General features: G+C 30.9%; 1 protein-coding gene and 1 long non-coding RNA gene across 4 annotated transcripts; one reads left to right on the top strand and one right to left on the bottom strand.

The window, feature by feature from the left end:
• The first annotated feature begins 5,127 nt into the window (after nucleotides 1-5,127).
• On the top strand, nucleotides 5,128-10,511 carry LOC114179282 (filament-like plant protein 7). Of its 3 annotated transcripts, none has more exons than XM_028065553.1 (6): nucleotides 5,128-5,452; nucleotides 6,451-6,560; nucleotides 6,764-6,911; nucleotides 7,066-9,295; nucleotides 9,412-9,472; nucleotides 9,760-10,511. In XM_028065553.1, exons 2-6 carry the CDS (start codon nucleotides 6,462-6,464, stop codon nucleotides 10,264-10,266), a joined length of 3,045 nt encoding a protein of 1,014 aa, XP_027921354.1. In that variant the 5' UTR covers nucleotides 5,128-5,452; nucleotides 6,451-6,461; the 3' UTR covers nucleotides 10,267-10,511. The 3 variants fall into 3 exon arrangements, with proteins under 3 accessions (XP_027921354.1, XP_027921352.1, XP_027921353.1); XM_028065551.1 differs by having other exon boundaries at nucleotides 5,446-5,599; XM_028065552.1 differs by lacking the exon at nucleotides 5,128-5,452 and having other exon boundaries at nucleotides 5,607-6,560.
• Nucleotides 10,512-18,925: 8,414 nt separating this feature from the next.
• On the bottom strand, nucleotides 18,926-20,136 carry LOC114175840. Its single transcript, XR_003602928.1, has 2 exons — nucleotides 19,309-20,136; nucleotides 18,926-19,138 (listed from the first exon to the last, which is right to left on the bottom strand). It is a non-coding gene; the product is annotated as an uncharacterized LOC114175840 (long non-coding RNA).
• Nucleotides 20,137-22,761: the final 2,625 nt, after the last annotated feature.

The raw sequence follows: 22,761 nt of genomic DNA, 5'->3' as shown, positions 1-22,761 counted from the left end.
AATCTGCCAGAGTGTAGCTTACCGTTGAGGGCAAAATCAACCGTAAAAAAAACATGTAAGTGTAACATAATGACCAATGAAACAATAATTAAAAGTAGTTAACATTTGTACCATAAGTTTAAGGACTAACAACTAAGAAACAAGAAATGGTTGGTTCCATTGTCAACTCAAAAATAACGTCATTTGGAGACAATGGTCGGTTGTTCCTCCTCTTTTTCTTACTGTTGTTGAAGCCACAGTTGGACATGGGCCACATTCATAAGAAAAAGGAAAAGAAAAAGCTTACATAAAAATCATCAATATTCTCGTAGATCTTTCATGATTAAAGGTTGTTTTCATGACAGTGTTCCCAAATCTTCTCATAGAAGTCCTAGAAGGCATGGTATTCTGAAGCATGTCAAGTGTGCGTATTTTTACTTGTTTTATTTTGAAGATGGTAGGATCAGACATCAATATATATATATATATATATATATATATATATATATATATATATATATATATATATATATATATATATATATATATATATATATATATAATACAATTTATAGCATATTAGCGTCGTATATTTGTATTTAATTTTTTAATATTTATAAGATCAATGATATTTATTTTTAAAATATATATAATAAATTTTAAAATACTTGTTAAATAAAATAACCGTTAAAATTCTTTTTTAGAATAACGGTCAAAATAAAAATTTTAAAAAAAATTAAAAATAAACTAATTATAAAATAATTAATTTTTAAAATAATAATTAAGGATAAAATTGAAAAATAAAAAATAAACATAAATAGAGGAATTTTTTTATATATTTTTATATATTAAAATGGTTATTTTATAGTATATTAAAATGATCTCTAACATTAAATTAGGTTTAAAATCTAATAATATTTGAGGATGTCAAAAACATTCAGAAAACATCTCATATTATCCATTATTCGACCGAGCCATCCATAAATTAATAAGTACATATTGCTCCTGAAGTTTAGTTTTAATTGGGTTAATCTTCAACTCCAAACTATATCAAATGACACGATTAATGGAATAAAAAACAATAAAGTTTCATTAACTTAATATTTCATGGTTTATGGCTTTTCAATTTCTAAATTGGATTGGTTCAACTTTTATTAACCCTGCTTATAATTAGTTAACATTTATTAGTGATTATAAGATTAAAATTTGTTAAACCAGAACAAAAGAAAAACAATTACAGTTTCTAATAAATTTCAATCAACAATAAATAATGTAAGTAATAGTGGATGGTGTTTCTCAGTATTTTAAAAAAAAAGAATATATTCATTACTATTTTAAAAATTAACATTATCATTTAATTACAAGTTATCTTGCATAATAAATTTAAATTTATAGACATATTGTATGGAATGTAGAAGCTTAAGTTTGGCGCTTAATATTAGTTTTGTGTTATAAATTTTATTTAACAAAAAATAAACAATTATTGGATACATTATCATTTATATTGTGGTATATATATATATATATATAATTGTTAATATAAAAAGATATATCATATTCTAATATTTAATTTTTATTTTAAATATATGGTAGGTGGTGAGAAAAAAAGAAGAAGAAGTAAGTTTTGGAATTATATTAAATAAAGCTTTAAAACATTTTAGATTTGTTTTAAAAAAATTACACTACAATAAAATCTTTAAATAATAACCTATCTTAAACACAAAAAATAATTAGTTATTATAATAACTCATTTAAATACTGATTTATAAACTAAAAATTATTAATTTTTAAAAATTTATAAACTAAAAAATAATAATTGATTATAATTTTTTATTTATAATAATGATTATTTTATAAATCAATAATTTTTAGTTTATAGATTAATATTTAAATGATTTATCATAGTAATCAATTATTTCTTATTTCTAAAATTAATTATTATTTTAAAATTTTCTTATAATATTATGATTAGACTATTTAAGGAAATTGTGCAGTAATTCTAAAACAAATTTTGAAATGTTATTTTAATATTTGTGAAAGGTATTAATCATCGATAAAATTATTAGTAGAAACAATTACTTAACGAAGATAAAAATATGTTTCACAAACCTCTTTGATGTATAATAAATTATGTCAATAGAAAGTTATAATCTTATCATAAAGCTCTGATACAAGATTTTCGGATATGTAAGCTACAACAGTTATTGTATAAAACATCTATGAAAGGAAGTTTTCCCACATAAAAAAAGGATAAGGATCAAAGTCTTATAAAAGATTATACATGTATGTAAAGAAAGTTAGAAAAACTTAAATTTCTTAGAATTTAGTTCATATTTGTAGATCCTTCTTTGTTGTTAAGCTAAGGAGCATGCATTGCAAGCCCTTTATGTTGAGAGTGAACTTTGTGATCTAAACAAGATCTTTTATAAAGCTTGGAGAGACATTGTATATTTGATACTTAATCTTTATGTATTATTGGAACTCTTGCAATTTGTAATAGACAACTGGACACAACCTAATTTTAGGGTAAACCGGATAAAATTGAGTAATAATTGTTATTATATATTAAGTGTTGTATTATGTCTTGGTTGTCTCTTTAATGCTTTACTATAATATTGTGAATGTGTCTCTTAGCTTCGTTCCAATGCTTGATAGGTTGTTATGTGAAAAATGTTTCCAAGTGTTTTTAAGTTCTATTTCAAAGTTTTTATTTTATTTTATTTTAGGCTTAATTATTCCATTGTTTGTTTCTTTGTCATGAAGTGTTAAGTTTGTTTTTTAGTTTTTTTTTGTCTCAATTTGATTTGATTCTTTTTTCAATTTGATTCAATTTAGTTCTAATTTTTTTTAAAAGTAATTCAATTTGGTCTTTGCCAGTAGTTTTTCACAAACAGTAATAAATTTAATGTCACGTGTTAATTTGTGATTGTTTTGAATGTTTTTTTACATGTGTCACTTCACAGTTGTGCTATGTAACAGTTAGTGTGACGTGGCAATAGCGGTGTGATTTGACAGTGCTACGTAGGTAGAATCTCAATTTGGTCCTACATTTGTTTTCTAAATTTAATTTAATCTCAATTTTTGTAAAAATAGAGTAATATTGTCCTTTTTAAGTTGAGAATCAATTTACTTTTTTTATAAATTTTATGTTAATCTTCTTAAAATTGACATTTTATTAAATATTTCTAGAAATATTTTTAAACTAACTTTAAAATATATAAAAATTTATTTAAAATCATGTTAGTTAGTGTTTGAACATGATTATTAAATCTAATGTGGAACACAAATCATGCAACAAAAAAATACATAAACAAACTAAAATTAATAAGTTGAATAGTAGAATTTCTTAAAATTCAAATATTAACTCCATAATATTTAATATAGATTTTAAAGTTAATTTAAAAATATTTCCAAAAATATTTGATAAAAATATTAGCATAAGATTTATACAAAAAATAAATTTTGTCTCAACTCAAAGAGGGACACTGTTGCTCAATTATTGCTCAATTTTTACAAAAATTGAAACTAAATTGAATCTAAAAAACAAATGTAGAGGCAAAATTGAGACTCTACCTACAACCACGTGATACTGTCACATCACACTGCTACCGCCAAGTCATACTAATTTGCCACGTGGCATAACTATGAAGTAACACGTGTAAAAAAATAAAAAATTAAAAAAATATAATAAAATTTTTTAAAAAATCATAAATTGACATATTACATTGACTTTAATACTGTTTTTGGAAAACTAACAACAAATACCAAATTGAATTACTATTAAAAAAATTAGGACCAAATTAAGAAAAAAAAATTGAAAAATTAACTTGACACTTTTTACCAAAAACAATAACTAATGAAATGAAGTAATTAAGCCTTTATTCTAAAACCTCCAAATATCTTATCTTTTCATAAACTCCTAAAAAGTACATGACGTTTTTAGACGACCCACATCAGACAAAAATATTTACAGCTTACTGTTTTGTAATTTTTGAGATATCCATGAAAATTCGTCATTGAGAGCATTCAATTACAAACAATTACTAGTAAATGATAACATATTAAGAGATCACTATATTAAGTCTAACAAAAAACTTCGTTTTCAAACACTTCAACATCATGAAATATAATTAGTGCTGATAAAAAAAAATGAAATATAATTAGTGTTGTGGTAAGTTACCATAAACTCGAGTGTTAGACCTGGAAGCTCTAATCATTTTAAGAGAATTTGACCAACACTGTCTAATCTCAATATTTTAGTCTTTGTCGACTAACACAATCTTGAAAAAATGATCATATCATATTTATCATAACAAATAATAATAATAATAAGTTTTGGTAAATTAGTTTTATCTTATTGTGATAAACAAATCATTTGAAGAACATGCAAACATCATACAAGATACTTAACGTCAACTCTTCATGCAACTTCAAATTATGCTCCTAAAAAGGGGTTAATATGTTTCTGAATGATAAGATGATGATAATCTAGAACTATTTCCAAATTCTAATGACGGGCTATTAGTGGATGTCCTCCTACAACATTATCAAATAAGCTCACAGAACGAGTGGTTTTGTCCCGTTTTTAACAACTTCACACAACGGTCATTTAAATCACACCAAACCATTAAAATGGTGGCTTAAAAATGACCGGTTCAGTTTAACCTAGGACAAACAAACCAAACCAAATTGATAAATTCATAGTTCGAATTAACATAAATTTCAGAAAAAAAATAAATAAAGAAAAACAAGTACACCCATTTGATCCGGTGGACCAATGAGTCAAGTTGGAAAGAAAAAAACATGATTCATGAGAAATTCAAATCAGTCTGTCTGTTTGGTCCCTTTGTTCAATCTAAATAGAACTGTTTGACAACTTTTCCTTGTATAGTCACTCAACCAACTTTTAGGCCTTAGGATATGTTGTCGGGAAGAGATGTCTACCAAACAAAAACCACTTACTACTATTATAAGATATTGGTGTGTGTGTGTGTGTGGTGTTTGATTGAGTAGTAAATTTTGAACAGATGCGGACAGAGAAAACAAAAAGTTAGGCTGCAGAAAATATATTAGCACTTATCGTAGAGTTGACAAAGAAACATAAAAAAAATTGTGGTATGGTACAAGAATATCTTTTGGACATTGGTATCATCACTAGTTTCATATCATGATTTCATCCGAAGCTGAGAACATTCAATGTGTTGAGGGATTGGTCTCTCTTTTGTACCCATACTGATCCCGTGTCTTTTATGACCCTCCTCTACCACTTCTGCTCAATTTCATGACTTCTCCTTTTCATTACTGTTACTTCTCTCTCACTCCATTGTACATTCACAAGTGACTGTGCCTTTTCTTTTTCTATCTCATTTTTAACCTTTTGGCTACATAATGCGTTGAACTTTTTTAATAGGATATTACAAATATATATGTATATATACCTTCAGACAAGGATTCGTAGGTGTCGGTGGAAAGGGTAAGCATCCTATGACATACCCGTTGGGATTTTTCTGATAACTTATCTGCCTCTTGTTTTTCATCCACCTCCAACTTCCATTGGTAGCTAGTTGAAGTTTTAAGAGTGCTTTTTAATTAAAGTCTTGTTGGTGCTAAGTTCTGCCAGGTAGGAGCTGTTTTAGCAGTTTGCAACTAGTGTACTTGTCTTTCAACCTTTTTTTTCTTCCATTTCAATTGTTGTCATTGTCTTAATATGTTGTCTGGTGCTTTTTAGAGTTATACACTGTTTGCATCTGCCATGAACACTGGGTATGATTACCTTTTTAAGAGCATTCTTAGGACACACTAACTAATGTTGCCATGTTAATGCAGAAGCATGGATGTGTGAAAATGTGTTAGTTCAAGTATTCATGCTCCCTCTTACGCAGATTTTATTTCAGATTTTTCGGTTTCCGTGTTTGTTTATTTTCTCGATTCTTAGTTCATGTTAGATAGTTCAGCATTATCAACCGAGTTTTGAATTTAACCAAGAAAAAAAAAATGAATGGGTATTGAGTACCAGATTTCATTGGTGGGTCTTCTAACTTCCTGAATATCTACAGAACGAAGATCAATGAAGTATGTTAGTTGATAAAGTACTTCCAATAGATTTAGGTATGTTGAGTGAGTTTTTACTTTTTGGCAATTCAAAGCTAATTTCCGCTTCTTCCGGTCAAAAGGTTAGCCATAAAGGATGAGCTTTCACAATGCTTCAAATTATTGATAAGATGTCAGTAAAACTGTTCATCAACAGTGGAGTTTTTCTCGCTTACTTCAAGTTATTTTAATGGGTGGAATGAATCTTGAACTTTGTGAATATGTAACCTGAACCCATATTTCTTTGGTTTAGTCCTCTTTTTATTTCTGTTGTATTGAAACCTTTAGGAACAGATAGAGAAACTGGTGTAGGAAAAGAAATTACTTTTATTGATTGTTACCATTCAATGGCATGAAAAATCTCTCTTGGTTCGTGAATAGTACCTGAAATCATGAACCACAAGCCATGGCTTTGGAGGAAAAAATCTATGGAGAAAACAATCTTTACAGGGGACAAAGATGTCAGTCCTTCTAGACCCATTGAAGAAGAGGTACTCAAAGTTTACTCACTTTTGTATGTTGCTGTTTGTTTTCCCCGTTCGATTATCTATCTATTTTCTTGTTTTCCACTTTTCTGCAAATCATCAGAAACCAGTTATATTTCTACCTGCATAGTCTTGCCGAAGTGTTGATACTGGATCTGAGTTCATACAAAAAAATGCTTCATCTCACAGACAGTAATATATTTTTTCAGGTACACAAACTTCCAATAACTAAAGAATCTGGATCCGAAAGATCATCAATAAGTCTAAATGAGAAGTTGGCAACAGTCCTTCTTGATTCTCATTCTGGAGATGACCCTTTAGCAAAACATGACCAAAAGTCTCAGCAGGAAATTAGAGGTATCTTATTGTCACATTTTCCTCCACCATTATGGTGCTTCTTTAGTGATTTTTTTTTGAGTGTTTTCTGCTTATGATCTCATCTTCCTATTTTTGGGCATACGATTTTTGATTCTGATCTTTCAAATCTTTTGATAAAAAAAAAAAAAAATAGGCAAGGACAAGACAAAACAGAAAGTAAAATCTGCTGAACACTTAGATGAAAAAGCGTCTTCTGTGACTGTTTCTCCTGCGGATGCAACATTCAAGGAACCTTTGCAGCCACCAAGCTGTGTTGAAGAAGAAGAAGAGAAAAAGTTGAGTGGTGCCATTCCAAAGATAGCAATAGAGGATGAGAAGCTTCAGAAAGAATTGGAAGAGAAGTTGAGGAAAACAAGTAAAATGATAGATGACCTAACTTCCGAGAATACTCATCTTGCTAATGCCTTGCTAACCAAGGAAAAATCAATTGGGGACCTAGTAAAATGTAAGCAAGAAGCAGATGCTGAATTTAGTACATTGATGACAAGATTAGACACCACAGAAAAGGAAAATTCTTTTCTAAGATATGAGTTTCACGTGCTGGAGAAGGAGCTTGAGATCCGGAAAGAGGAGACTGACTATAGCCGTCAGTATGCAGATGCCTCTCATAAACAGTACCTTGAGTGTTCTCAGAAAGTGTCAAAGTTAGAAGCCGAGTGTCAAAAACTCCGTCTTATGCTACAAAAAAGACCACCTGGTTCTGCTGGTATGGTGAATATGAAGAATGAAGTTGGAATGGTGAGAAGAAAAAAGTCAAATTCCAACAGGGAATTGATCTACAAAAACAATGATGTTGGAAACTCTACTGATGTATCTGAGAAAAGTTTGGCCTTAATGATCAGACGCTTGCAAGATCTGGATGAGGAGAACAAGGCTCTCAAAAGAATTTTAACCAAGAAAAACTCTGAACTGGAATCTTCTAGGCTTATGTATGCTGAAACAGCTTCCAGATTATCACAGGCTGAGATTCTACTTAGAAAGGTTTCTGAAAATCAGAAGTGTATGGAGCTAGCTAGGTGTTATCCCACATCAAATGAACTTCCTTTGATGTCGAATTGTGACATTTATAGTGATGATGAGGCTACCTCTTCTGGATCCTGGGCGAATGCTCTTATTTCAGAACTTGAACATTTAAGAACTTCAGAGGCTAAAGTTCGTAAGAGCACTAAAGCCACTGAAGTTTCAGACATGAGTTTCATGGATGATTTTGTTGAGATGGAAAAACGAGCTATAGTTTCTATTGATACACCTAAAGGAGGGTGCTTCTCTGATACAAGTGGTAGGGAGCTAGTGCCAGTTGAACAAGATCTTCTTGGCTTCAGTGAGAGGAAAAAGGAGATACAATTCAAACATACAACTGAAAAATCATTTGACTGGCTTCAGATTGTTTTGAATGCAATCTTAGAGGAGAAAAACTTATCAAAACGAGGTCTTCATGAACTGTTTGATGACATAAAAATTGCTTTGGATTGTATGAATCACCCAACTACTTGTAAACCTGATACAGAAGCAGAAAGCAAGCAACACTTAAGTTCTAATTTGAGAAAGTCAATCCACAGGATTATCAACCTCATTGAAGGTATTGCTCCAAAGCCATTTATGTGCAACAATTGTTTAGATTGCTTGGGGGAGAATAAGCATTCAGACATATCCCAGTCACCAACACCCAAAGACTATTTTGTTCATGTTTTCCAATGGAAGGTAACAGACTTAAATCCTCTCCTACACCAACTTGTTCATACCTGCAAAGATTTGTTATCAGGAAGAGGTGATTTTGAAAGTTTCATTGAGGAAGTAGCATTTGCTTTGAACTGGAGTGTTAATAACTGTGCCACCTCCACAAATGCTGCAATTGCAAGGGATAGGATCAAGAAGCATTTTAGCAATCATTTATCACAAAATGAAAATAAAGTAGATGATGAAGATAAACAGTCTTCTCAATCAGCCTCATATGCATATCAAGAAGATCAGTGTGAGCTCTTCAACACTAAGAATAGTCAGTGTGATCTCCTTGAAGATATTAGGAAGTTAAAAGATGATTTGAGGAATGCAAAATCTGCGAAGAAAGACTTGGAAGAGAAGCTGATGTCAGCAACAGATGAGAGTCAGAACTTGACAAAACAATATCAAGGAGCACAGAATAACATCAAAGGTTTAGAATCAGAAATAGAGACACTGAAAGATCAGATTGAGAAACAAAAGATCATAAATGAAGATCTTGATACACAGCTTACAATGGCTCAGGCTAAGTTAAATGACATTTTTCAAAAATTTTCGTCCTTGGAAGTTGAATTAGAGGATAAAAATAACTCCTGTGAGGAATTAGAAGCGACTTGTCTAGAACTTCAACTCCAATTGGAGAGGTAAAGATTCTATTCTTTTCCTCTCTTATATAAGTTTTACAATTTCCAGTCCTACCACAATTTTCTTTAGCCATGCACAATGAACCTGACTTTGAGAACATGAAAAAACATTACAGCATTGCAAAGAAGGAATCTCCGACATATGGCAGATACGATGTAGAAAAGATATACCAAACTGTAAGTAGTTCAAAGCTCAGCTAATTCTATATGTATCATGAATGACTATGACACTGTTATCATTGGCTCTGGTGGATTCTGCATTATCATTTATCAATTTGAATCAGAAATGAATAACTCATGCATATTTGTAAGAAATAATGAATGGGTTGGAAAATCAACTGATGATTCATTCATTAATAACAGAGATCAATTCTTGTACTCATGTTCATTTATGAAGAGTCAAAGCTATCAACTTTACGTGCATTTTCTTTTGAATTAAACATTCAAATAAATATGTAATTCAGGGCTGGGAGATCACAACAGCTTCATCAAAGTTGGCAGAGTGTCAAGAAACCATCTTGAACCTCGGGAAACAACTCAAGGCACTTGCTTCATCTAGTGAAGTAGCCCTTTTTGACAAGGTTGTCTCTACAACTAGTACTGTGGCCAATCCAACCCAGAAGAAGAACTTGATCAAACGATCCTCTCTACGCAATCAAATGCAAGCTGAGGATGAAGCTAAAGGAATTATCCATAAGTCTTTCCAAACTGAAGAAACTAGCAGAGAAAAAGATGTGCACATGCCACCCCTTCTTCAATCTGAAACCGGAAAATCTCTGCAAAGTCCTAATGACTTAGTTAATTCTCCAGAAACAAGTTCCACTTCAGAGAAAAATGATAGAAACAAAGGCACAGGATCAATGGCAATTGTGGCAGGTAAAAAACAAGTAGGCTTTGGTTTCCTGAGAAAGTTGCTGTCAAGACGAAAGAAAGGGAGGACTAAGGGAACCAAGTTATTAGCCAAAGCATGACTGAGAAGGATCTTGTATAGAATATTTATTAAGACATGGTTATGGTGTAATATGTTTTTGTCTGTTGATAGATTCTAATGCAACATGTTTTATCGGTTGGCAATGGGCTTCTTTGATTGGAGATGATTGAGGTTGGGAGTTGAGACCCAAACAGTGAGCGCAAAAGTTTGGTTTTGTAAATATAACTGATGTAAATATTCATTGGTATTTGAGGTTAATGTTGGAATGTTTTGTTTCCTTTTAAAGACGATATTGTTTTTCTTTTAAAAAAACCGCTGAAATTTTGTTTAGATAATTGCTATAAATTTATGTTTTTTCTGATCGTGGATGAAATATTGATTTAAAATTTAAATTTAGATTTAATTATGTTTTAAGTCTATAATAAATTTAGAAATGTTTAATAAGTTTCTAAGAAAGTTTCATAATCCACTTAATACTCAAGAATAATTTAATTTTCAATTGAATTATAACAAGTAGTGAGGTGGTTATTATTTTATCAGGTTACATTACTAAGTTATGTTATATGTGATTTTATTATTTTATTATTTTAAAATTTATATTTTATGATTTTATAGTTTTTAAATTTTATAATTTATAAATATATAGCTTATACATTTATAATTATATGATTTTATATTTTTATAATTTTAATATTTTAATTAAAAATTGTGTAATTACAAAATAATGATGGTATTTTTGTGATTCCAAATCTCTGAGCCTCATTATCAAATGTTTTGCATGACATTCATACGTAACTCTAACTACATATTTGTTCCACATTGTCAAATATATTAATAAGTTCTTATTGAGTTGTTATGGTGTTATATTTTTTAAAATAAAATATAAAATTATGATATATTTTTAATTTTTAATTCAAATAATAAAATCATAATTTTATAATTATATAATTTTGAATTAAAATAATAAAATTATATAGTTATACAATTATAAATTATAAAGTTATAAAGTTATAAAATTAAAAAATTAAAAAATATAAATTTTATAAAATCATATATTATAAAATTATAAATTTTAAAATTTTAAAATAATCTATTACATATTAAGAAAATAAGATATCACCAAAATTACTACATTATCCATTATCTTTTATTGACAAGTGTCATAAAATATAGTTTTTTCGTCATTTTAAAACTATGTAACAAAAGGACCCGGGTTCAAATCCTACAAAAACCAATTTGTTTTTATTTTTTCATTTATTTATGATTTCAACTATAATATTAATTTTAAGTAATCTTATTATTTGTAATATTTTTATAAGTATTATTATTTGTAATTATTAACAATATTATTATTTGTAATGTTTTTAAAAGTATTATTATTATTTGTAATTATTAATAATAATATTATTATAAATATTATTTGTAATGATAGTAATAAAATTATAACCAATATTAATATAATAATAATAATAATTATTATTATATGTTATATTATATATTATTATTAGTATTATTAAAATTATTATTATATATTATTATTATTAGTAAAAAAGTAATTAAAAAAATATTAACTATAATATACGAAAATTAATACTTAAATCAGTAGTGAAATTATTAGTATTATTACTATTATTATATTTTGTTATTATAAAAATTATTAACATTATTAGTAATAGTAAAATTATTGTTGTTATTATTATTGTTATTATTATTATTATTAGTATTATTAACAATATTAACATATAATATATTAATATTATGATTATATATGAGTGTTGTTATTATTAAATTTATTGATAATGTTAGTAGTAGTAAAAATATTAGTATAGTATTACTTATAATATCAATATATATTATATTAATCTTTTATATATTATGAAAAAAAAAACTAGAAAAATTTATTATTACTAATAATATTATTATTATTAGTTTTAATGATATTATTATTAATAAAATTATTATTATTACTATTATTATTATTATTATTTACGGTTATTAGTACTGTACTTATCATAAATAATATTAGTATTATTACTATTATTTCAATTTTGACACAAGATTATACTTTAATTACTTAAATTTTTATTATTTGGATTGTAGTATTTAGATACACATTTTACTTTTATATATTACAAGATTATATTTTAATTACTTGCATTTTTATTTGCTTTGTTGTTTGTTTGACTTTACATCTCAATAATTAGTTGAATCCAAAAAAGTAGTTACTAAAATTAGTAAAATAATAAACCTAAAATGTAGTTTTTTTATTATAAATAATCATTTAAATTTGAAAAATAATAAGTAGTATTAGTATTAATATTAATATAATAATAATAATTATTATTATTATTTGAATTTTTTTTTAAATAATATTAGTGTTATTATTATTATATTAATATCAATCTTAGTGTTATTATTTGAATCGTAGTATTTAGATACACATTTTACTTTTATCTACTACGAATTATATATTAATTACTTTTTCTAATGTTTTTTCTTTATTTTCAAAATTTTGTTTTTTATTTAAGACAAACATTTTTTTGAAATGTATTTTTATAATTTTATTAATGAATCCAAATTTTGATATTAAAATATTATCATATATTTATCAAAATATTCATATATATATATATATATATATATATACTTTTTAATGAATAAATTTCATATATATAATTTAATAATCAAATTATCCGAGAAAAACAAACTCAAATTAAGAAAAAAATATTACTTATGCAAAAATAAAATAAAAATGCAAAAAAAAAATTAAAAAAGAAATAATTAAAAATTATAATTTCAATTTTAATTCATTACAAAATTATTTCAAAAATCTCAAAGAAATAAAAAAATTGTTTATATAAAAATTTAAAAGCATTCAAAATAAAAAAAGGAGGATATTTATATAAAATTTTAAAAAAACCTAAAAAAATGAAAAAAGTTGAACATGTCAAGTACAACTTGTTTATGCAATTTTCTTATACAGGCATTGCTTATCAAACTTACGTCATCTGGCTTTTTTAAAATTTGAGTAAAGTAAAAGATCTATCACAATTATTTGTCTTTACAAAATTGACATTCCATGTTTAAAAAAATGTTGTTTTGATGGAGTGGTTTTTAGTGTCCCAACCATACCACGAAACTAGTATGTATACACGTAGCAAGGTCGCTTATCTTGTGCTGAGACACTACTCAGTACATAATAAGCGGCACCAATGTCACAAAGTCGCTTATTCTGTGCTGAGACACTACTCAGTACACAGTAAGTGGCACCAACGTCACAAAATCGCTTACTCTGTACTGAGACACTACTCAGTACACAGTAAGCGACACCAACGTCACAAAGCTGCTTACTTTGTGTTGAGACACCATTCAGTACACAGTAAGCGACACCAACGTCACAAAGCTGCTTACTTTGTGTTGAGACACCATTCAGTACACATTAAGTGGAATGTCACCAAGGTCGCTTATCTTGTGCTGAACTGTGATGCTCCAACACGGTGCTTGGATGACGCTTCTCGCTCCTGAAGCGGACATGGAGGCGGAGGCGCGATGGACACTTGCACGACGCTGTGTCGGGAGCTTCTCCATGGATCAGACACGACCAGCTCTGCGACATGTGCGAGAGGACACCTCCATTTGTTTGGAGGCACGACAAGAAAAATAAAATCAATAAGAACAAAATTATTCTATAAATTAGAGTAATATGAGATGCTATAATCACAAGTAACAAAAATAGAAGAAAGAATCGAGATTGGGAGCTCTTGGGTTAAGAGGAAATACAATTGAGAAACTTGTTAGCAATTGCAAAACAAAGAGAAGTTGTTACTTTGCAGTTGTAGAACCAAGGGAAGGAGAAAGAAAGTCTAGAAAAGATTCTGAAAAGGTAACTTTATAAACTTTCTTTTTATAATTTAAATAAATATCCTTCATAGTTTTTTTTATATGTAAAAATAATTTATCATAGTTTTTTTATACAGTGTATATTTGTATATGTGAACAATTTTTTTTGTTAATGTTGTTAGTATTTATTAAATAATGTTTTATTGTATTTTATAATTTATTTATTATATTAAATTTAAAATTATGTAATTTAATTGTATAATTTCACTTTAAATGGAACAATATATCTATTGTTGAAATTTTATTAGATCAAATTAACTAGAGAAAAATAACATTTTTTATGTTTTCAAGTTTTTTATTGCTATATTTTTATTATTTAAAACACCTTTATATAATGTTAAGATATAAATTCAAATGAAAAAAACAAGTTTAAAGTAAAACCGAAACAAATCTACATAGAGTGAATAATTTATTTTATATTTAAATTTTTATTTTTTATTTGAATTATATCTTTTTATTTTTTTAATATTTGTCCCATTTAAAATAAAAATATTAGTTTTTTATTTTTATAATTAATATTTGTCCCATTTGAATTATATAATTTCTTTTTAATTTGTGATATTATTTTTTTTATACCCAAATAAATTAATTTAATAGAAAATTTATTTTATTATAGAAAATTAAGATGGGTATACCTGTAACATCCCATTTAATAGTTTTTCACACTATCAAACAGAACATTATAACATGATCAAACACAATAGATAGTAGGGATAACAGTTATATATACATAGTATATAAATCTGGTACAGTCATCCAAAATTTTGCCATAAGAAAATCCTGGAAGGCAAGAGTAGATGCATAAAAGGCCTAAACTACTCATCAAGTTAGGACTCCACAAAATCTGGCCCAAAACTACTACAATAGTGAGTAAGGGTCAATTCCTGCTCTGAAGGGGGGCATCATCATCTGGATTAGGCTCTGGTCACACCAACAATAGGCGATCATAGCAAAGGAGAGCACACAAGGACAAACAACATAAACAAAAAAGGTAAGCTAACTGAAAAGGAAAAAAATAATGCAAAACATAACATACATCATTCATAACACACAATTCAATAATTAAAATTCTAGACTCGATATCCGGATTGTGTAAGCGACATTGGAGCTCTTGGTGGCTTGCACCTGTAACGGTTCCCAGACTCTGCAGAGTCTGGACACAAGGAGTTATCACCCGACCGTTCCCAGGGTAAGTCCCCTTCGCGTCTAGGACTGGATCAAGTCAAAAGACTAGGACCTCCTGCTACTCCTCATGACATAATCCATTCTACTCTATCTGAGCGTGAATGATTATTGGAGTTTCAGGATACCAACCAATATGGATTCCACACGTCCTTACACACTAACAATTCACATGAATTTCCCTTGAAATTCCATTCCAACCACCACTCTATATACTCATACTCTTCTAGTTTCATCACACGATACATTAATAATGATCTATCAAGTAAGAACTTCCTTGCACAGAATCACATTAAAACATATCATTTTTTGCTCTAAAACAGAAGCTGAGGTGCTTCACTGTAGTGACTCTCACTTAAGCTAGACAATCTAGCCCAGGCGAGAAGCCAATCTCGCTTAGGCGAGTCTATCTCGCCTAGGCGAGGCTCGAACAGTGGCAAAGATTAAAAACTGGGCGAACTCTCGCTCAAGCTAAACTTGCTTGCTTAGACGAGAGTGTCTCTCGCTTAAGCGACTCCAACTCGCCTAGGCGAGACTTCGCTCAGTATCAGGGGTGAGTCTTTTTGATAGTCTCGCTTAGGCGAGAACCACCCGCCTAGGCAAAAATACCAGATCATCCCACTGTTTTCACATGCAAGAACACTTATTTCAGGACAACAATGATCATACAATCACACATGCATTTTTAGCAATCAATTCAGGACACCAACATCATACAAAACATAATTCACGGCTTAAATGAAAATAATTTCGGTTAGCTTCCCTTCCCTTTTTAAAATCACCACAAGCAAGACTCTATCACAAGGGCACCTCAATTCCTCAACATAAGGGGCTCAAAATCATAAACTCAGAGTGAGTACAAGACCCTAATTTGGTTTTGGTAAGCATTGAACTCCAGAAATTCCAAAATTGGAGAGAATTGAGGAAAATCGAATTTGACTTACCGGAATGGGAAGATGACTCAGCTAGAGGAGGAGTTCTTCTCCTGGTTCCGGGTTCAGCAGCTGTAACAGAGGGGAGGAGTGATTAGAAAAAGGGGGAAAATTGAGCTCTGTTTTAGAGAGAAAGTTGTGCAGTTGGTTCAGAGGGAAGGAAGACAGTGAAGAGTGGAGTGTGGTTCTGTGATATTTGTTGGGGAAGAAGAGAGTGTATAGAGAGGGGAGAGATAGTGGGTCCTCACAATACCTAGTCATGCCATCAAGAAAGAAGATGAAACAAACCCTTTATGGAGATATGTTACAAAGTTAAGAAAAGCTCTTGGTGATGGAAATAATATGATTAAATGCAGTTTGTGTGATTTACACTCGAGTAAGATCTCATTTGCTAAAAATTACGGGAGCAAGAGTTAGAATTTTTCCAAATGTGACTACATCAAACCTTGTGGACTTTAGAAGATTGGACAATGAAGCAGCATTGAAAATAGAAAATCCAAAGCTAGAGATAGCGGTGTTAATCCAAAACACAAAGGTCCTTTAGAAGCTTCTTTCAATATCCAAGCTAGAGATACTCTTGATTATGAAATTGTAAGGATGTTTTATTCTTCAGGACTACCATTTCATCTAACAAAAAATTCTCACTACAGGAGTGCATTTTCTTATGCTGCCAATACTTCTAATCTTAGTGGATATGTACGACCAACATATAATAAATGGAGAGGTCCTTTACTTGCAAAAGAAAGAAGTCACGTAGAAAATCTTCTGCAACCTATAAGAGATTCATGGAATGATAAAGGTGTGACAATTGTTAGTGATGGGTGGACTGATCCTCAAAGAAGACCACTTATAAATTTTATGGTTGTCAATAAGAGTGGTCCATTGTTTTTTAGGTCAATAGATGGATCTAGTGAGATAAAGGACAAAGATTTTATTGCTAAACACATGAGAGATGTAATTATGGAGGTTGGACCAAAAAATGTGGTACAAATTATAACTGATAATGCATCTGTATCTAAGGCAACATGTATGCTTATAGAAGCAGAATTTCCTTCAATCTACTGGACTCCTTGTGTAGTGCATACATTGAATCTTGCATTAAAAAATATTTGTGCAGCAAAAAATTGTGAAAGAAATAATGATACTTATAAAGAATGTTTTTGGATCACATAAATTGCTGATGATGCTACATTTATAAAACTTTATTGTGGGGCACTCTATGAGATTATCAATGTTCAATACCTTAAACTCATTCAAGTTGCTTTTTGTTGCTTCAACAAGATATGCTTCAACCATTATCAAAATTAAAAAAAAAAGTTACAAAAATTACAAAAATTACAAAAAAATTAAAAAAAATCACAAAATGACATGTGGTGGTTATTGTTCACATCCGTTAACTATTTTAACAGTTTTAGCGAAAAGGACCAAGTTGAAAAAAATTTACCAATACTAGGACCAAATTGAAAAAAAAATCAAAAGTAGGACCACATTGAAAAAACCGAACGAAAACTAGGACCAAACTGCTATTTAAGCCTTTTTTTTATTATGAAATATAATTATTAGATTTTAATATGTATATTATCGTGTATGCGTCTTATACTTTTTCAATTTTGCCGTATCTCCGTATCCATGTCTGTGTTGTGTCTGTATCTGTATCCGTGTCTGGGCATCATAGGTGCTGAGAGACCCCTCAGTACATAGTAAGCGGACACCAACAACCTCTAAAGTCGCTTACCCCTTAATGCACAATAAGAAGCCCCAAGCACCCTACCCTAACGACTAGACATGTCAAAGTGAGCCAACCCGGCTCACACGGGTTGGCTCACCACGGGTCGGGTTGGAAATTGCTGAGCTTAACCCGGCTCACTTTCTGGTAAGCCAGAAATTTTCCAACCCGGCTCAACCCACCACGGCTTGGTGGGTTAAGTGGGTTGACTCACTAACCCGTATAAAAATTTTAAAAAAAATATTTTTTTAAAAAAAAAATCATATTTGTAATTTTTTTTCTTCTCTTTTTTTATCTATTGTTGAATACTGCCTATAAAAAAATTGGTGATTTATGAGATGGATGTTATGCACCACAAACAAACAAAAATATACAAAATAGTAAGTCCCATGGCAAAATGAGTTAATAACAAACACAATGTTTGAAATTTTATGTGCTTCATGTGGACCTAATCATCTACAATCTTATACAATCTGATTGGAGAAGCCATGATCATCCTGTTACAAAAAAACTAACTCCTTCACTCTATTTCTTCAAGTTCCATATTCCATAACATGAAGCTTTCCAAAATGATTATGCCCCTGCTTATAAAAGAAACCAAATAATAGAGATTTTGGCCCAAGTAATAAAAAACACATGCATAATGATGATAATAAAAACAAAAAATCTGAAAAATATAATGTGATTTACTACACTCAAGATTTACTGCACTCAAAGTTCACATCCCTAAAGTTCACATCCTTACTTTATCGCTGCAATCAAATAACACTTTATGAATCTATCTTCATCATACATTGTCTTAAACTATTATAGCTTCATCCAAATAACCCAATAATTTGGTGGAACTTACATAAAACTGTCAGTATATAGTTCCCACTTACGATGTCTGAATGGCAAAACCTAACAATTTCATGTGTATAGCCAATCACGAATGATTCTACAGTAAGAAAATCTCAAACTTACCAGTAATTCAAGCTTAAATTAAACATTCTCATCAATAAAAAAACTACATAAAAAGTTCACAACCACCAAAACTTGAAAAAAGAAATAGAAAAAGTGAGACATGCCTATCTTCTCTACCAATTGAAAGAGGTTTCTCTCAGTATTATAGCCTCGCCGGGTATTAACAGTGCCTTTCTCTATGTCAAGTTAGGATCCTCTCCACCTTTGTCCTGCAAGATTGACTACATTATTAGTCAAAAAAATATAGTATAGACTAGTAAAAAAAATATAGTACAATGTCATGGCCAAAGGCATCGAATTCAAACCAGGACGCGCAGTAATGAAGACCATAATGCAATTTATGAAAAAATAATGGAGGAAGAAAACATTAGAAACCCACTTGTAATCCAGGAGAAAAGCTATTGTTGCAATTAACCAAGGAGAGCACGCACGCCTCAGACCAACATCAAACACCACGGAATGGGCACCAATGTCCACCACCGTTGCCACTGAACCACCATCATTGTCGAGATTACTGAACGACCACCATGGAGTGGGCACCAACGTCCACCGCAGATTATTGAACGCACCACCGAACGTCCACCGCAGACGACGCAATACCGAGTGAGAGTGGCTAGGCACAGGAGCAGCACGAGCAAAAGAAGCGTCGGCTCGACCACCACCGAACGGCCGGTACCAACGACGACCACCGTTGCCAAAGAACGACCGACGACCACCACCTCTGGGCACCACCGCAACCAACACGAGTGAGAGGGAAGGGAAGTGCGAGTGGGTCGAAAATGAAAATGAGAAGAGAATTAGGTTAGGGATTGCGTTTTCTCTTGACTCGACCACCACCGAACGGCCGCCACCAACGTCGACCACCGCCGCCAAAGAACGACCAACGACCACCACCTGTGGGCACCACCGCGACGGACACGATTGAGAGGGAATGGAACTGCGCTGCGTGGGTCGAAATTGAAAATGAGAAGAGGACTAGGTTGGTTGGGGATTGTGTTTTTCCTCAGCTCGACCACCACCGAACGGCCGACCCAACGTCGACCACCACCGAACGGCCGACCCAACGTCGACCACCACCGCCAAAGAACCACCGACGACCACCACCTATGGCACCATCGCGACAGGGAGAGGGAAGGGGAAAGGGAAAGGGAACTGCGCTACGTTGAGTGAAAAATGAGAAGTTAGGGATTGTCTAACTTTTTTTCAGATTCTGAAATATCAATTTTAAATAATTAATTTTATTAAATTAGGTTTTTTTAAATATAGGTGGGTTGGTGGGTCAGCTCACCATAACCCGGCTCGAACCCGCATAGCCCGTGAGTTAAGTGAGCTCAACCCGTTTTGACCCATTATCATAAAAAAAAAAATTCCCAATCCAACCCGGCTCGAACCCGTGGTGAGTCGGGTTGGCTCACGGGTTCCGGCTTACATTGACATCTCTACTGACGACTCAAACAACTTGGCGGCCCAAGAATTGTCCAGCCCTTCATATCCGCATACCCGTATACCGGACACCGCATACCTAGGACCCTCACAAAGCATGTGGTGTCCGTCCCTATTGTCTCATAACCGCTTACCAACAACTGTCGATGATTCTTTTGGTAATTTCACCCTTTTGTCAGTGGATCCAGGCATAGTTAAAGGAGGTATTTGGGCCCAAAAGTCCATTCCAGGTAGGATCCACAGGTAAAAAAGGTATAAATAGCACACTGTTCTATGCATTGATTATGCATTAAAAAATTTCCTGAATCCCTGACATCACTCGTACTAACTTAAGCATCAAAGTGTCTTTTGTAGGCATTCCTGGGCCGTCATCAGAGTCTCATCGGAGTAAGAAGACATTCCGTCATCAACTGAGTACTAGAGCAATTTAGCAGACTTATGAAGTACAACTTGGTCTCCTAAAAACATTTAGTATGTATTTCAAGAAATTTAAAAACTTCAATTTCAATGCGAGAGATCTCAGAATAAATAAAGAGTTGAACATTCTCTACACATAACCAGTATTTCTAAATATTTGACGTGTATCATGAAGTGCTTCACATATATTGTCTATCAAACAAAGCATACTATATATTTGCTACTGTACGAGTCTTGTTTAACAACAAACCATTCTTAGTTTACATGAGTATTTTTTAATAACAACTTACACTTGGTTATGATAAACAAATTGTTTAGGTTGTGATTAGAAGAGTTTGAGGTTTGCTTTTGATGTTTACAAGAATAAACATCATCTTTTTCTTTTTCTATTTTTTATTGTAAACAAATTGTTTGGGTTCTGATCAAAAGAGCTTGAGGTTTGCTTTTGATGTTTACAGGAATAAACATCTTCTTAATGCACGAAAACAAAGAAAAAAGAAATTGATTTCACCAACCCATTTTTCTCCCAAAATTTTATTATATTTTTTAGGCCTACTTTTTCATATTATATTATTATCAAACCAAGTATCTTGTTTTTTCTCCGCAATTTTTTTTTTTTTGTATATTCACCACCACGATTCATCATTGAATCTATTTCCCCGTTTAAGTTCCACCAAGATCCGTATTATTATTCTATTTCCATATTTTTATTTAATCGTTATTTTTCACACCTAGACTTCATTTCCATTTTTCTAATAAAACTATGTTAAGCTTTTCAATATCTTTAATTTTTAGTCCCTTTTCCTCCTTGGTTTGCACAAAATTTTACATTTGATCAAAGCTATTTTTCTTTCTATTTTTCTTTCTTCATATCCCATTTCTAAAAGAAAAGTTTCTTTGTAATTTTGTGATGATTTTACACATACTTTTTTGTAGCAATACAAGACTGCATAGCTCATAGCCGACAGACTTGTTCGCATTGAACTAAATTTCTAAAATCCAATTTCAGTATAATTCAAAATCATTTCTACTGTAAAACGGATAAATATTACTTATTTTGAAAAATCAACTTATAGACAACCACCTCTTTTTGTTTCCTTTGGTTCCCGCGTTCCTTTGTTTCCTTGGAACATTCCTAGATACTAATACTTAAATGGGATTATGATGTGACTACAATTTAATACCCTTGAGAAATTGGTATAACTACTACCTTGATTTATACTATTTATTTAAATCAATTATATGATTTTCAAGAGATAAAAGTTGCATATTGATTCTTATCCCTAAAATATATCTCAAACCCACGCTTCGCATTGAAATGCTTTGATTTTCTCGAAATAGTTGTAGCAACCAGGAACTCTGTACAAAATTGACTATTTTACATTCTCAGTCATGAGTGGCTCTCGATATTTTTAACTTCTAAACCATATTATAAATCTAAATTAGGAGATTTAAACAATTGCAAAATTGCATCACTGTTAACTCATACGTCTAGATACCTGAGATTTGTTGGTGATAAAAAATCACCATTTCTAACAAATTTCATACGTCTAGATACCTTTGAATCCTTTTTACGTTCATTGTAGTCAGGTCAGTATTATACGATTCAAGAAACCATTAGTACAATGACTTACGTTGATTAAGTTGTTCATGTCTCTCTATTGCATAATGAACCACATAAATCAGCACAAAATTGTAAGAATCGCATAATTTATTGTTGAATAACGAACGTAATGCAATGCAGGTCTCCTTCACGTGCCCAATTCCGGTTCAAAAACTACTTATTGACGTTTTGGACAGTTAGTTTCATCAAATTGGACCTTTATTATATGTCTCAATCAAAACTTGAGACAAAAAAATCCAAATTCAATTTCACATGTACACGTTCCAATTAGGGATTCGATCCCAATTCTTTTGATTAGCAAATCAATACAAAGGCCTTTCAATTTACCACTTCGTATCACAATTCAAG

Source organism: Vigna unguiculata, chromosome 3 (genome assembly GCF_004118075.2).
Source record: "Vigna unguiculata cultivar IT97K-499-35 chromosome 3, ASM411807v1, whole genome shotgun sequence".
Lineage (NCBI taxonomy): Eukaryota > Viridiplantae > Streptophyta > Magnoliopsida > Fabales > Fabaceae > Vigna > Vigna unguiculata.
The sequence above is the reverse complement of the archived record's forward strand: the minus strand, read 5'-3'. Positions and strand labels throughout refer to the sequence as shown.

Excerpts from the sequence above, each read along its gene's own strand:
- LOC114179282 (XM_028065553.1), top strand. The coding sequence starts at position 6,462 with ATGAACCACAAGCCATGGCTTTGGAGGAAAAAATCTATGGAGAAAACA. Across the intron at positions 9,296-9,411 it reads CTTCAACTCCAATTGGAGAG|CATTGCAAAGAAGGAATCTC; the intron begins GTAAAGATTCTA and ends AAAACATTACAG. Across the intron at positions 9,473-9,759 it reads TAGAAAAGATATACCAAACT|GGCTGGGAGATCACAACAGC; the intron begins GTAAGTAGTTCA and ends TATGTAATTCAG.